The sequence below is a fragment of the Apteryx mantelli genome, chromosome 7 (assembly GCF_036417845.1).
Source record: "Apteryx mantelli isolate bAptMan1 chromosome 7, bAptMan1.hap1, whole genome shotgun sequence".
In the NCBI taxonomy this organism is placed as follows: Eukaryota; Metazoa; Chordata; class Aves; order Apterygiformes; family Apterygidae; genus Apteryx; species Apteryx mantelli.
In genome coordinates this window covers 32445571-32462148 of record NC_089984.1, presented here as the reverse complement: position 1 = coordinate 32462148, position 16578 = coordinate 32445571, and the positions used below count along the sequence as shown (strand labels likewise).

Here is a 16578-nt window from a genome sequence, read left to right as displayed (position 1 = left end):
AAGTTTTTGCTGTCTTCATAGTGATGTTTCTTTGCAGCTCTGAGTGGTCTGACTGCCTTGCAAGCCTCATCTCTTCCCAGCATCCATAAACAATTACTTTTTTCCCTAGAAGTGAAAAAAGATAGAAGAGGTGGAAACCCCAGGGATAACAGGGTCTCTGTTGAATTTCCTTGGCTCTGAAGAGCTGACAGGCATAGGAAGCCAAGGTTTTAGAAATGTGTCAGACGGAGAGATGGCAAGGGGTTGGTCACTGCAGAAATATGCCAACTAGCATTTGCTATGCAATGGGCAGTGCCAGACTCCTTTTGTTTGTTTCAGCCTCGCTCCAAAGCAGAAGATGGTTCTGGGTCTTTTCCCTATGCTGCTTCTCACGGTGGATATAGAGTCTGCATTCAGAGCAATTACTGCGCTATCATGCTATGGCCATTGGTATCGATTTGTGAAGCTCTCAAGCACAGATGACTACTTAGCAAGCTTGACCGTGATTAACATTTTAGGAAGTGACTTTGTAACAGGGTTGTGGTGGTTGTACACATTTCATAATGTGAACATCTTAAAGGCATCAGGGAACACTGCCTTATGCTCCTATTGGCTTATTTATGTCTTCAGCTTTCCCAAAAGACTTTTTTTCTTTCCCAGAAGATTATTTTCTTTTTTTTTCTTTCCTTTTTCCTTTTTTTCAGAGCATCGAGGCAATTATACCAACAAAACACAAAAAGGTAATTGAAAAAATAGGCACCATTCAACAAAAGGCATTGCAAGCATATTCCTAGTGTGCTGAAGTTTCAGGGAGTATTACAGAAAGCCTGAGATTAAAGGAATCAACAAAGGGCGCGCTGGCTTTTTACCATAAAGTGAAAACATAAACCGAGGCAAGGAGAAAGGTCTGTGGATGTATGAGTGATTGGTCTTTGAGAATGGACGCTGAAAGAGTAGAATTGAGAAATAAGAGAATAAGTGCTCCCAGCATAGCTAACAAAAGTTGCTTGAAATAGGGCACAGCAAGGTTTTGGATTGCTGTTTATTTTTGGAGAAATTTCAGAGAGAAAAATCAGTAATGGTTCCTAGAGTATAGTTCACTTGTACCCCTATTCTTTGCAGGGTGCTCAGTTTATAAGTTATCTGATGCTAAGCCCTTTTCTTCTCCTTGTTTAGTTTGTGAAGTGCAAATGGATCAGGTTGCACTGACCCATGTGCACAAAGGAGAATGGAGTAGATGGGCAGTTGTCTCCAGTTAGAAATACTGAGTTTGAGGTTTCAGGTTTATTTAGTGCAAATCTAGCATGTAGTTCTCCCCTTCCATGTGTAAATCTTGTATTTATTGATCCCTCTAGTTTTGGTAGTAGAATCTTCAAATCTGTTTATCAATCAAGACTGGAGTTTCCTTATAATTATTTTAGTTCACTTTCTTTCATATTGATGTCACGGGCTTAACACCATTACTTAATGATACCCAGGCTTGTACAAATACATTGTCCTGCTCAGCTTCTAAGGATGATCCTTTTTTTTCTCCAGACAACCAAATGAAAAAGCCAAGAGAACCCACTAATGGTGTAGCTTCATGAACAGTGGTGTTGTAGTAGATCTAGTTGACATGTTCTCAGTTTAGGATTTCTGATGTGTATTCCACAGTTGGCTTGTTACCAGGACCTGCTCTAAGAATTGGTTGTCCTCTGAGTGTACAAGGAGGTGTCTGTCTTCCTACATAGTATGTATTCTCAAGTGCAGTGGAACCAAACATGTGGTATTTATCTCCTGTGTATGTTCTCTGTGGTCAATATTGCATTTCTGAATGTCTTCTAGGCCTCTATGTGCCATATAGTAAATACCAAAGCTGAAGGTAAGATATATCAAGCAATCCTCTCTCATGGAGCAGAAGGTGGTCCAGGACATTCCCTTTCCCCTTTACTTGCAATCAATAGCTTATCAATAATATGAGTTTTTAAATGTAGGTAATAAACATGTTCACATTTGCTGCATTACCTGCTTTGGGACCTTTATATAGTCAAATGTGGAGTCCTGTGTTGTATGTGTTCAGATTTCTTATATTTAGTAGAGAGAAACAGCCCTTTCTAGGCTAAAGTTCTTCTCCTCATGAAATCGCATCTAAACCAGTTCAGATGAACCACAGCACAAAACAGCCTGTTTCTTCTCACTGCCTGCAAAAGGAGTTGAGGGTGATTAGCTCAGAGGTAGAACATTTACAGTGTATAACTGGGTAAGATAAATACTGCTTTATGTGACTTTGCAGATGGTATAAAGGGATGCATAGAGAAATATCACAGGACTACCATGGAACAAGACAGCATGAGAAATGTGACATTTTAAAGCTTCTGAGCAGTAAGCACGCAGTACAGACTGGATGCGGGTGATATGTTTCTGGGTGCCAGTTGTATACAGCTAATATTGATGTGAGCAGAGAGGTATTTGTATTTTGCCTTTCTTTTGCACCTAATTGTTCTTTGTTATCATGAAATATTATGGGCCTGACTGTGATCTGGTGCTGTCACAAGTAAATTAGATCTATTACATTGAAAAGATGGAATGTATAGGTACTAAAATAGGAAGAAAGATCTAGTGGATAGGGAGATCTGGATATAGGTCTTGCCTCTACCTCAGATGTCCTGTTTGACTTTAGAAACTCCTTTAGCTTCTCCAGACCTTAGTTTTCATCTTAGTTTCTCATCACATTTCTAATCTGCAAGGGGTTAGGAGATATCAAAAGAAATGAAGCCCCTGAGTAGAAGAGTAATGTTTAACACAAGTCATATTTCAGTTATCCTTGTCTTGTCCATCCTTGGGACAATTGATGACTCAATTCTGCCTTGAGCTGAAGCCTCTGCAATCCCAATACTGGCCATCCTAGTGTGAGGCTAAATAGTATGCAGATCAGTGCAGCCTTCTAACTTTCAGGGTTTGGTGGGTCCAGATATTTATACACTGCTCTTAAGACATTTAAGAGTAATGTAAATTATGGCTCATATCACAAGTGAAAAAAACTGCAACAGTCACATCCCATCCATCAGTGAGACATAGCTCACTCTATATTAGCTGTCTTTGCCCAAAAAGATGCAATAAAAGTGTTGCTGGGGGTCAGAATAGAGCTGTGAGGAGGAAACGCTGAAAGCACCTGATTGTAGGCTCACAGGCTTTAACTAGGGCAAAAAGTCCTTTGCTGAATGAATGCCATTGTTGCGTGTCTCTGAAGAGACAAAGTGCTCAAGTCCATGAAATGCAATCCCCGTTTCTTTGGAGAGTTCACATCCCCGTGGGGCTGTGTCAGGTCAGGAATAAGAATGCACAAAGCTGTATTGTATCATCTGAAATAGCCCAGTTACAGATGTGCTTAAAGTCAGCTGAATAAACAAGAATAAAAAGGAGGTGTAGCAAAGTACAAGCTTAGTCCTACTGCAGTTTTTAGGGCTGTTTGTCACTAGACTCTTTCTTTTTTTGAACTGAATTGCAACCAGCAGGCCCAGCATTTGGCCCTAAGTCTGCTGATTATAGCAGCTAAAAGGAAAAAAGCCCGAGAAAGGTATTCCCCACCTACCTGCTTGGTGTCAGTCCTCATGAAGCAGAGATTTTAAATGGAGGTGGATGCTTAGGAGCAGAAGACCTTGCAATATGTGTACTTAAAAATGGAGAAGCGATGAAAGCAATGCTAGCACTGAGTCTTTTCAGAAACTTTTCACAGACCCCAGCAAAGGAGGGAGAAGGGAAAAAAAAAAAAAAAAAGCCTTTCTACCTAAAGAATTGTTACAGATTTCATCATGAGAAGCTAGGGATTAATCAGAACACAAATAGTCTTGTTATTGTTAACGTTTTTATAATGGTTATTAGTTAGTGCGCATGATGATTAAGGACTAGAGCTGCCTCTGATTGCAGTCAGTGGGAACTGAATTAAGGTCTAAATCGCTGTTTGAACCTCACTTTTGATTTCCTGAAAAATAATGAGTCTTTGGACTGAACAGCATCTAATTTGTCTATCACTGGAAATAAATGTTTCTCTTTTCTCACGCATGTATTAACTTGGAGGTCAGGCAGCTGACAAACTGGTTGTTTAACCCTTAGCCTTAATCTGGAATTGTCACTTGGGTGGTAGGGCCAAGACCAGAAACAAGGCTGACCGTCAGAGATGATGCTGAGGTTACTGTAAAATGGGAGTGGTACATACCTGCAGTCAGCGCTGCTATAATTCAGACTGCACATCAAACTAGAGACCATTTGGACAGTTGCAGAGAGCTGTCGAGGCAGACGATGCCCGTCCAGTGGAACCTTCTGCAGAGGAAGCGAAGCTTTCATCCATAACCCCTTATGTGCAGTACTGTATGCTTTGATGTTGCTGCTTGTTAATTCAGAGTGAAAAAACAGTCATTTCCCAAGTCAATCTGACATTTCTTTTATTAAAGGAACATTGTTTTTATTAGATCAGAAGAAATAAAATGTCTCAGGATGATTTTTTTTTTTTAATGTCTTAATGACGGAATATTGATCAATAGGTATGTCAATTAAGCAAATGTGCCTAAAATGTCCAATATAAAGGAACATCTAGAATTAGTATTCTGGAAAACACCAGTATCCTATCAATTAAAGTATGCTGTATCCCACCCTGAACTGAAATACATCCTACCAGCCAAACCAGGGAACACATCAGAATTTCAGGCATCAATCAAAAGACAAAAGAATATTCTCTAGATGGAGAGCAGAAGGGAAGTAAGGGGATCAGAAATGAAGAACTCATAAGTACAATGGCACTGATTCAATAAAAAGGTAAAATTTCATTGAAAATTTCAAGTTTATTTTAGGGATGACTCCAAAATGCTTTTGAAATGGTCAGCTCTTACTTGTGAGTATGGGTTTAGTTCCAGCTAAACCTTATCTGTGAAATGAATGTCTCTGACAATATCACCCATAATATCTTTTGTTTTAATGCACTTGCATCAATCTTTCTCTTACAGGTCTATGATGGGGTCCGGTAGAGAGCCTGACCTTGTGCACCTGGAGGCAAAGACAGTGGATGGTCGTAAGTACCTCACCTTCCAGATAGCGTGGTGTTCTGGACTGCCCTTGTATTCTTGGAACCACACAACATCATGATGGAGATCTGACTTCTCTTTGCTGATTCACTCACATAATATGAGGGATTTGGACTGGTACAAGGCAGGTCAGTTAGAAGAGAAGTCCTTCCAGTAAAGCAAAAAGTTGAGATTAACAGGCTGTGGAAGGAGCTGAGAACACGCGAAGGAGGAGCAGGTGATAAACACTATTTAGATTCAGAATGTACAATACTATTCTTTCTTCCTACCTGATTTTTGATGATAGGAACATGACACTGGAGAGAAGTTCCTGGGTCACGGAGTCCAGCTGTTTGTTGTTTCACGCAGTACATAATATCACCTTATATATAGCTTTACCAAACTTGTTTTAACAGGCTTGGGATGCTCTGCCTTAGGTTCTACCTTTGAAAGCACCTCATTTCTCTCACGTTAGAAACCTTCTTTTAATGACCAGCCTAAATGTATTCTTCACTGTAATTACTTGTCCTGTCATTGTCCTTCACTTTCATCAGCTCCTCTTCCTCCCTACTCTGCCTCTTGAGGTGCTTTTCTCCACTCCAGTGGCCTCTTTTACTTGAAACTCCAAAATATTCTCCTAATTGGCTGTAAATTCTCTCAGGCACCCTGAGCCACCTGTTGGCCTTTTTTCCTCCCACCTATGCTTCCTCAAGGTTTATCTTTGAGCTCTCCTGCCTTTGCAGATCTTCCTCCATGGATTTCTTTTCCACAGTACTAGATTGCCTCAGGCATGCATCACACCAAAGAAGCCTGGCTGCCATGGATCTTCTCATTGTAATTCCATATTGTTTCCTCTCTAAATAGTGACTTTACTGCAACATAACAAGCAGATTTTTGCTATTTGCAGTATGTATGTGTTAATGATGCAGTCAATTAACTTCTTTAAGAAACGAATAAAAATCTCCCCTGAATTATACCCCCAAATTCAGTGGTGTTACTTAAAGGGTATATTTTGTCACTGGAAACTCAAAAAAACTGTCTGAAAAGGTAACTTTAAGATAATCACATTTTTAACTCACTTAAATTTAGCATGAAAGAGAATTTTTTGGAAGATGAATTTTAAAAGGAAACTGTTGGGATAGAAATCATAAAGTTTTAAAGGTCTTTCCTTTTCAGGATATGCAAGATTAGTAAAAGTGAAAGAATTTATTGTCTCTATTTCTTATCATTTGTGTTCTCCTATTATTATTGCTCATCTCAATTTCACTTATTTGAATGTGGCAGCAAGGCTAGGGACATGAGGCTTTCTGTTACTGTGGACATGCTAAATGAGAATAAAATATTCTAATAGGACAGTGCCTAACTCGGCACAAAATGTTACTGTTTTAAGACACTGGGAGTTTGAGGTAACTGAGATGAAGCACTGCAATCGATGTGTAAGGAGCTATGTTCTGGGACTGTGTGCTGGGGATGGGGGCTTTTGAAGGATATTCAGTTCACGTTGGGCCAAGAAGGTGGGTGCCATGCTCCAAATGCCATGAATGGTCCTGTTGGAGTTCTCAGGCTATAATAAGAACATTTTGCACAGCTATTTCTGCAAAGGACCTCTTGAATGCTTAACAAATTAGTATGTTTTATTATAGCATTTAAGGTGGAAACCAAGAAACAGGTAGATGAAACTGGCCTCACTGAGGATTCAGGCATGTAAGTGAAGGACTGTGGAATAACAAATTACTGTTTGCCAACTGAGCTCTAGTGAATCTAGCTCTGCTGTCCCAACCTTCAGCCAGTGGTGACCTCCCTTGAAGGACAGTCATTGGGATGAAACTTCTACCCACAAATCAGGAGGTCCCCGGCTCATCAGCAGTGTAAGCTAGAATGCTGGACTTACATTAAGTGCATGCTCTGTTTTGCCAGTTCTTCTGGGGACCACTGGTCTCTGGCAGAGGACTAAGGCAGGCAGCTGGATGCAGAAAGCTTGGAACATATCACAGCATTTTTTGCCAAAAGACATTGGGAAGCACTGCAGGTCACAGGATTTTGTGACTGAGGAAGGCTAAGAGCGTGCACGTGGTCAGTTACTCTAGTTACCATGACTGACTTGGTGTATTCAGGTCACTTGGTTCCTAGAGTCATAAGTACTAAACCAGTCTCCTTTCCTGGATGAAGGGCCATAACCATGACCTTCCAGTTGATGAACAAACCTTACTCCCCTGGGGTGAAGCTGGTGTGTTGCTGCAGGTGAGGTGATGGAGTGAAGTGTTTTAAAGTGAGAGAGAGGCCTTTTTTTTAAGCTGAGGCTAATTTGCAAATAATTTTTCGTGTTGGTTTTTTTTGTTACTTATTTACATTCTTGCATTCACTTATTTATATTTTGGTTGGCAGATGTCTTTTGAGAGTTTACCAAATAAAAATAAATAAATAAAAGATCTTGGAGTGGAAACATAAGGACTAAGCAAAAACATGCTGAACTCAGTACAAGTAATAAGATAGCTCCATTCTTGTGCTGCTGTCTTTTCCAGCAGAAGTTGAGCAGTACGAGTGAAGCTTGGGTGAGGAAAAAAGTAGAAATGTCAGCAGAGTGTGGTGTTAGCCCATCTCCCTGGCAGGGTTGTCTGAAAATGTCTATCAGCAGCAACCTTAGTCTTGGACTTTCTCTCCTAGAATACCAATAAGTCTGTATCTCTGCTCCCTGATTATGGACTGTCTGTGCATTTTATTTATTGTATTTATATACATAATGTAAAAGGTTTACAAGGACTGAAATAGGAGTCTCTTAGTAGGCATAAATCAGTATAACTTCACTGGCATGATGATTTACACCTGCTGAGGATTTGGCCAACAATTTTGTGCCTGAGCTCACATCTTCCCTTCTCTTTTTTTTTCTGGGATCCATAAAAACCTGGACTCCTTCTAAACACACTGAAAAGTTCACTGTGTCATATGGAACTAGGATACAGGTATCACTGGACAAACTGAGTACAGAGTATGCAATTTAGTTGTATTGATGGAGACTGACAGAGTTGCAGGGGTAAACAGTGCCATTTGTGTTTTTAATCCCGCTGTGTAAATGTTGGAGACCACCAGACGAATTTTCATCTTGTCAGATATCCAAGTGGAGAAGTGATGTTTTCATTTAATTTTTAAAGGCTTCAAGCCCAATCTGAGTCAGGCTGGGGCTGAGAGCACAGTAGTAAAAACTGATTTTCTAGTTGGAAAAAGTTCACATGAACCTTATCTCACATTTTCATTTGTAAGACTGGGTGTCCCTGGTGTTGTGCTTTGATTTTGGAACAGAATCAAAAGCAGGCTGGCAAAGTCAGCAGGAATTATGGCATTTTTTGCCTAGTTTCAGGTCAACATCCCGCTAAGGCAATTAATCCCCTACAGTTCTTAACCATACCATAAGTCTGTCTTTGTTGTATTCTCCACCACAGTCAGCAAGCAAAGTGACTGGGGGAAGTTAAATCCAGGTTTGCTCATATGCAACTTTAAGTTGTTTTAGAAGGTGCATAAACTTAAGGCCCTGTTGGCTTTAGATTTGTGAAGAATTCATTAGCCCTGAAAGATCCTGAATAAATGGCTTTCTCTGATTTGAGCTGCAGAGGTTTATCCCGTTAAGGCCTGATTCATGCTAATTGACTTGGGACCATAATTTTTATTCAGATGATCCCTATTGAGGAATCCAGGCTGTTGAATAGAATTAGAAAAGCAGATTCCTCCAAGGCATTTGGAGATCAACTGGGTACCCACTGGCCCTCCAGAGAATAGCAAATCTGACTCAGAAGATGTCTAAGTGACAGTTTCTATAGATGCAGGTCAGGAAATCCAACTCTTAAATTTGAGACATGTATGTGCTTATGTAGATGGATGCCAATTGATTTTTGAATGAAGTTTTTAATGTCTTTTTTTTTTTTACTTTTTACTTTTTTTTACTTTTTTTTTACCTTTTTTTTTTTTAATGAGTAGATGAAAAAAAGCTTAAGGGGTTGTCTGGACTGCTAGCAGAAGTGTAGAGTTCCTGGTATTTAAAAAGTATTGTTCTTTCCTTTGCTTTTCTTCTGCAATCCTGATTTACAAAACATTTTTTTAAAGAAAGGTAATTAGATGCTACCGTGATTGCAGATAGGATCAAAGCCTCACCTGGAGTCAACTGGTATGTTCTGCTGTTCAACAGGGACTGAGCATCTGGTCAGCGGTGTCCAAATCACAAAGTTGTGCTAAGACTTTAATTTCTGTTTTCACAGGATGTTGCTAGGAAGAACAAAATAATCACTTCTGTAGAAAAAGCAAGTGGTCAACCTAGCCTTACAGTCCTTTCCTAACATAGCTAGAGCTATGAATTAATTCCCATAGTGCCCTAAACCTGTGCGGTGTTTTTTTCCTGATTGCAGCTGATGATTAGTATTTGTCCTGGAGAATGAGGCTGGTTAGTTTTTCTAATTATATCCTTATGGTAGAAATAGCAGAGGATATACTCCCCCATTCAAAGAAAGACTCCTGACTCTGATGTGCAATGAAGAAAGAGGAGCAGCAGAATAAAAGCAGATTTGTGAGTAGTTAGTAAATGGGCTGGCTTCATTTCACTGATCTTCATTGCTGGTTAATTACTTTGCAGTTGCTGGAGAGTTGTGAATATATTCCCATATCATAAACTTTTCACAAATGAGCATTCAGACCAGATGGAAAAGGATAAAGAACAGTCATTCAATGTCTTTCTTAAAAAGCGTAGTAGGAAGATTAAATTTAATTATCACAGAACATGCAATTAAATTGTGGAACTCATTGCCACAGGATATTATGGATACTAAAGGTTTACCAGGGTTGCGAAGGCACCTGGACAAATTCTTAAATCTTTTCTAGGCTTCTGTTAGTAGTCACTTTTGGAGATGGGTTACACACCTGGAACTTTCAGTGAGATATGTTGCCACCATGTTCTTATGGTTCATTAGTCAGTGAGTGCTAGTCATCCTTCAAAAGTAGAAACTGTCCCTCATGTCTAAGCTGCTCAGTTATGAATTAAGATACTCCATAGTAAATCTGCAAGGCAAAAAAGTTATAAATTGCCTGGATGCTGTTTGCCTGAACTCCTGATCTGTCCTGTAGTGAGTTTATTTGTAGAGAGCGGGATACTTCCTCAACGAATTGCAAACAAGAAAATAAAAAGGAAGAGGAGGAATGATACATCAATAATGATTAGTCCCTGCGGATGTTTTCTCTGAATCTCTTTATTATCAAACAACTTTTTCCAAAGGCATCCATGCAAGCTTAGACTGGAAAGCAGTGGATATTAGCATTTGAAGTGTTAGCCAAAATAACACTTCCCAACAAAGCATCCTGCAGGAAGTCTGACTCTGCTTTATGACGGGTCTTGACACTCACCTGCGTACTTTTGCCTAGTCTCACCAACCTCTGGTAACCCCTGCCAACCCTCCATCTCCACCAGTTGAGCCATGAACATGTCTCTAGGACAGGCTGGATGCATTTCCCTTGAAAACACATTAGCTAGACCTTGAGCTAAACAGAAAAGATTGGAGCATCTCATGTCATAGGGTCCCCCTGGCTCTCAGTTCCTGAGAGTGTTAGAATCCACAATTCTTTGTGACCACTGAAACAGATTAACTTATCAGTGGTTTCCCTTGTAGGGCATCTCTTCCATCCTTCTGTTCTGTGACTTTTCTTCTGTCCTCTTTAGAAGTAACTGCCATTCCCAAAGAAGAATCCTAGTCTATATGTCTAAACCTGTCTAAATCTGAGTGTTTGGTGGGGATAAAATCTGGGAATTGCTATATATTCTTCTCTCTAGGCACAGCATGACTTTGTTGTTGTATATTAAAAACAGCAGCTGTTGTCGGAGGTGAGGGTTCTGGAAATGAAAAGCATAATGTCCTAATTACCTATGGCGGGGAAGACATCTGTGTGGGAAAACTAATGAAATTAATTCCAGAGCTTAGCAACTGAATACATTAATTGACATTAATTAATGCTAAATTACAAAGCTCTGCCAATGGAATCACACAAAATGTCCATGAGAATCAAATGCCAAAACAAAATCACTGAGTTAATCTGAGCACAGCAAAACTTTCCTTAGGAAGAAGGAGGGATCCAGACACAGCAAGAAGCCTACTTTTCCTTCTTTCTGTCTCACGTAGCAAAGGGAGCTTTTCTTGGTGTGCACGTCAGGGGTTGGGAGATTAGCTTAACTGATTCCAGTGTTCTGCCCTTTAGTAGTTATTACTAGCATTTTAGAATTGAAGCTATGGAGAACTGCACTGTAAAAGTTCACAGGAATTGCTTTAGTAAATCTCCATCAATGGTGCAATCATTGCTATATAGACTCCTGCGATCATAGCAGGAATAGGCATATTCCATATCCTTCTATTATTGTGGGACCAAACGGACTTCAGTCACCTCTAACAGGTTAATCCCAGGTTAGCTTGGTCTGGTCTTTAAAATTCCTTGTGGAAGAGATTCCTTAATCTTCCTTGCCAGCCTGTCCCAGCCCCTTCCTCTCCTGAATCCTACGTCTGATCCTACAAAACTCTGCCATGTGATTCAGTCTCGTGTGTGAAAAGTCACCCAGCTTTGCCAACAGGACAGCTCAGGAGGTGGCATGGTCAGCCATTTCAACCGACTGCCCAGCACGTCACTTTGTTTAAGCTCAGGATGAGCCAGGCATTTCACTCGGGACTCTTCTTGAGACAGAATGAGAGAAGGTGAATGTGGAGGCAGGTGTGGGGATCTGTTATTCATGATACAGTTGACTGATTTTACATGATCAGTGGGAATTCGTTGTGTTGCAGATGGACAGATGCATGTCCATTCTTCATCTTATGGCTGGGAAGGTACATGCTGTACCACACAGTACTAGCGGCAGAAGAGGCTCTGACCCCCCAGCCCCTTTCTTTCCCGGGAGCAGGGGGACAGAGGGCTGAACTGCTTTGAAAAGGGAACTTTTCTGAGTTCATTGGGATGAGCAGACTGGGAGTTGTGTCTGTTCCTGCCCTCTCGTGGCTAATGTGGAAAAAATCATGTCCCTGTGAAGAAAAATGCTCTTTGATTATGCTGTCTGGGCTGTATTAATTAATGTTTTGCAGCGAGCTGTGAAAGCGTAAAACGTTATAAACTGCAGTGACTAATAGTACTTAGCACTTTATATATTCCAAGACCTCTGCAAATGCCAGAGTAAAATCACCCTCATCAGACTTTCCTGAAGGTTCGTTACCTTGCATGTCTGTTTCAAGCAGAAGTCAACAAACCTTAGAAACAAGGAGAGAAATGTCAAATGATAGATTTTAATTAAAACCAAGATTAAATATGAAATGGGAAAAATCCAGCCATTTCTATTTCAGTGGAAAATTCTATTTCTCTGATCAGAAGGTGGTAATTATATCAAACAAGGGGCTGTCTTTTCCAGCAAGGAGGAAGATTAGAAGTAGCTCTAAGATTAAATGCCATGTAGTGTTTCTGTCGTATAAGTGCTAATACTAAAATGCCAAAATCCTTCTCCCTGCAAATGAGCTTTGTCCTTAAACAAAGTGCAACTTCATAATTGAGCTGAAAGAACCTAAATTGAATACTGAGAATTCTGTATTCTGGGATAAATTACCACCCGGAAGAAATTCAAATTGTTTTTATTCAGGTGATGGGTTAGAAGATGAGCATCCTCCAGTGCTTCAGAACAGGAGTTGAGGAAGCCTCATAGGGTGATGGTGGATGGGATGGCTTTAGGGCTGTATTTAGGCCATTTATTTTGAAGCATAAGACAGACTGAAGCTGCTAAGGCCTCTAGTTTCAAGTGAGGTTGTAATGATTGCCCAGGTCTGCCAGAGTCTGTTCACCTACACTGTCAAGAGAGAAGTAGGTAAGACTCCTGAACAGGAGGAGATCTGAAATACTCTCCAGAATTTAAGTGTAGTAGGAAGTGCAGAGGTGCTCTGTGGAAGGGATTTTCAGTGGTGACACCTTGGGGCAGGTGTTCTCTGAAGGTGTCCTTGCACTTGTGCGTGCTCTAGACCTTGACCGTGTTCTGAAGTAAACTCGGGCCTGTGACCGTGGAGAAGCTGTCTTGCCCTACAGTGAATCCCCACCATGCGGATGATAGGGAAGCTAAAGAAGCTCACTGCGGAGAATATCTGTCCTGTAGAATACAAACAACTGTTCAGACCCACAGTCGCTCTGGGAGTCACAGGATTCAGGCTGTTTGTTGCCTATGTAAAGGATCTTTCACAACTCTGTTGTTCCCTCACTCTGTTAGTCTTTTGGTTTAAGCTTAAGCCTGGGTATCATCCAAGTAAACTCAAAAGGGCAGGTAAAGGCGCTGAAAGATACACTCTTGGCTAAATTTTTGTCAAACCTGAGCCCCAAGCATTATGTTGCATTTTCGAATGCTGCATGGAAGCACAGAGTGGCCTGGAGTGATCAGATCAGCAATGCTTGGCTTTCTCTTGATGCAAAGGAGCAACATGTAGCTCTGGTGTCTGATGTAGAATGGAATGAAAGAAATAATGGGAAGCTAAGCCAAGTGAATAAGGAAGGAATTTAAAGGAGGAGAGCAATGGAGGGCAGATCTACCAGGTACATAAGGGTAAGAAGTGTGCTGGGTGGAAAGGATGGTGTCACTTCATGTCATGTGAGGCTGGGAAGCAGAATTGCTGCCTCAGCAAATAGGTTTGTGACAACAGGAAGAATCTGTGCTCAGGATCTCAGAAGTATCTTGTTTTTGTCCTTTTCCTTTCAGATGCCCAGTACATCACCTGCAGGATGCAGAACTGCAGTGAAGCCACCCGCAGCAAACCCTTTCCGGGCTATATTGACCATAATTCCCTGATCGTCCAAGATGATTATGTCTTTGTTCAGGTGCAGAACACCCTCTTCTCTTATTTATTATTTTCTATTCTATTTTCTCTTCCCTTCCTTTGTTACGTGTGTGTGTGTGTGTGTGTGTGTGTGTAGGTGTATTAATTCCCAACTAATCAGCAACACTGAATCCATGATAAAGGCACTCAGTGGAGTGTAGCAGCTCATTTGAGTGCTAATAGGGTTCCTTCAACCTCTGCTTCAAGTATCTCATCACCACAGGGTCACAGAGTTCCTGGCTGGAGCATCCACCATTTTACTGGAGTAATCTGCAGTCTCATCTGCACTCTAGGGCTAGTAGATCTCACCCCCCAGCTTACAGTGACACGTCAGTTTTCTGCTGTCACAAGGGCAGTAGACCACAGCTTTTACTGAGCATGAGAGAGAAATAGAGAAGGGAGGGAGGGAGGGAGTCAAGGGAAGAACTGAAGGAGGAGGAGTAATCAGGCTTTATTGTTATGCCTCACTTGTGATTACAGTGAAAAGGCTGGAGATAAGATGTATTCAGCCAAGCTGTGTTCCAGGTGAGAGCCGGAGAATAAATCCAAACTACTGTGGGTTTCATGAGCCTGCTGCCAGTGTCCATTTAACTAAGAGCCGAAACAGACAAAAAATAATAACAGAAGTGTAAGGAATATGGAGGTGAACTGGAAATCATTAGGTTTCAACTGGTCTCCCAGACCATTCGTATTCTGCCATGCTTAGGGGTGGAGGGAAGAGAGAGGTTCTTATTTTTACCTAATCTGGTATGAACTTGCATGATGCATCTTGCATTTTAAACTACTGCACTGCATTTTAAAACACTCACCGCTAAAAAGAAGTCTTGATAAGCCCATATACCAGGTAATTAAAGCAAAGTTCTGCATGGAGGATCCCTTGGAATATTTGTTCTTCAGTATCTTTCATCCAAGGATTTCAAAGTACTTTGCAAACATTGATTATGCTTCAGCAGCACTGGGAGCCAGATAACATTATCAGCCTTCCCTTCTTCCTCCTCCCCCTCTCTTTAATAGGTGGTAGAAAATGAAACCACACATAGCTTTAAAATAGCATTTTCAAGGTATTGCCATTAATATTTAGACACTTAAATAAATAGCCTGATTCACAGAAACACCAAATCACTGCAGCGTCTCCTGTCTTCAGGAGCTGTGAATGTTAACTGATCTGGAAACACATGCAAATAGTGCCTTGTGCAAGGCCACACAGGATCCAGAGCCAGACAGAAATAGAAATGAAGCGTCCTGTCTGCCAATCTGCTGATCTAACCAGTCACCTGCATGGCAGCTCTGCAAAGAGCAGACCGTTTTGTGGTAAGGCAGAGGGCACATAAATGGTCTAAATTAAGCCAGGACTTCACCTTCCTCAGGCTCTCACCAGAAATTCTGGCCTTTGTCTTTACAGAAAATGGGATTCCTCTTACTCTGTTTTTTTTAAACCATCCTTAGTTTGATCAATGGTTATTTATCACCTATCACAGTACTACAGTTTTAAGCCGCTGCCACCATACCGTGGTATTTGCCTTGACAGTTTTTGCTTGATATTTTTCACGCTATTAAAAAAAGACTGTAAAAAATCCTGATGATAACTTGCCTGCTTCTCTCATAGTTGACATCAGGAGGAAGACCACATTATTACGTTTCTTATAGGAGGAATGCATTTGCACAGATGAAGCTGCCAAAGTATTCCTTGCCCAAGGTAGGCTGCTGTTGCTGGAATGCTTATGTGTACCTAGAGATATTTTAATTGTTCAGAAATCATTGAATCCTAGTAGTAATCACAGGGTGAGCTGCAATGAATGAAAATGTCATTATTCTTTAGGAGAACATTTGTAAGCAGAAAAGAACTCGGAACGAAGTCAGCGCTTTGGCTAGTCAAGGGCATCAGCCTGAAATGTAGACTGATGCCATGGTCCACGTCAATTCCCATTTCATTATGATTAGCTAACAATGTTTTGAGGGGGTTCTCTTTGGTCTTAAAATTCCCTTCTCCTGCTCCTGTCCTGCGTGGGTCACTTTTTGTGCTTTGCCTCATTAGTAGATTTTAATGTGAACCAAGCAAAGAGATTCTTTGTGTGTCTGCTCCATATCTTCCCTAATTAAGAACAATGGTGAATTAGCATTGGAGCTTGAAAGGATATTGCTGCTTTCTGGGGCTGCATTTTTTTAAGAGACCTATCTAAAATATGTCAGTTAGTAGAGGAAAAAGTGCTCCATTTTGAAGAAATCACAGTTTTGCAGCTGAGCTTTTAATGGCTTCTTAGACAAAGACAGAGAATGTTTTTTGACGGTCTTTTATTTCTTGATAGCATGGCTTTAATGAAACTTAAGTTCAAAGGTGGCGAATGATCCTGTGGTTTCTATGCGAGATCTAACATCTGAAGGCAAATGACAATCACCGGTTAACTTCTGGAAATGCCAAAGGAAAAGAAAACAAGTGCAAGGTCAGCCTGTACCTAGAAGTTGCAAGAATACCAGGTTTTGTAGATGGAAATATTCAAAGGGATAATTTGGCTGTTATCACAGCTGACTGTCTTTGACTCCTCACCCCAACTGATCTGTTTATAGTGGATTGACTGGAGGTGGTCTTCATCATATATCCAGACTGCAGCTCAAACCCATGCTTTCAGTGCCATGCCTAACCTGCTCTGCCATTGTACTCTTTGCTCCTTTTTACATCAACCAAAAACCCAAGCTTACAGAATTTT

The 16578-nt window shown here is 40.8% G+C and overlaps 1 protein-coding gene across 1 annotated transcript in view; it reads left to right on the top strand.

Annotated features, from left to right (window-relative positions):
• Positions 1-16578, top strand: part of LOC106497456 (VPS10 domain-containing receptor SorCS1) — a 309481-nt gene that overhangs the window by 217026 nt on the left and 75877 nt on the right. The window contains exons 6-8 of the mRNA XM_067299556.1: positions 4959-5023; positions 13756-13874; positions 15480-15569. Of these exons, the coding sequence (XP_067155657.1) occupies positions 4959-5023; positions 13756-13874; positions 15480-15569 (274 nt within the window). The remainder of the gene's footprint in view (positions 1-4958; positions 5024-13755; positions 13875-15479; positions 15570-16578) is intronic.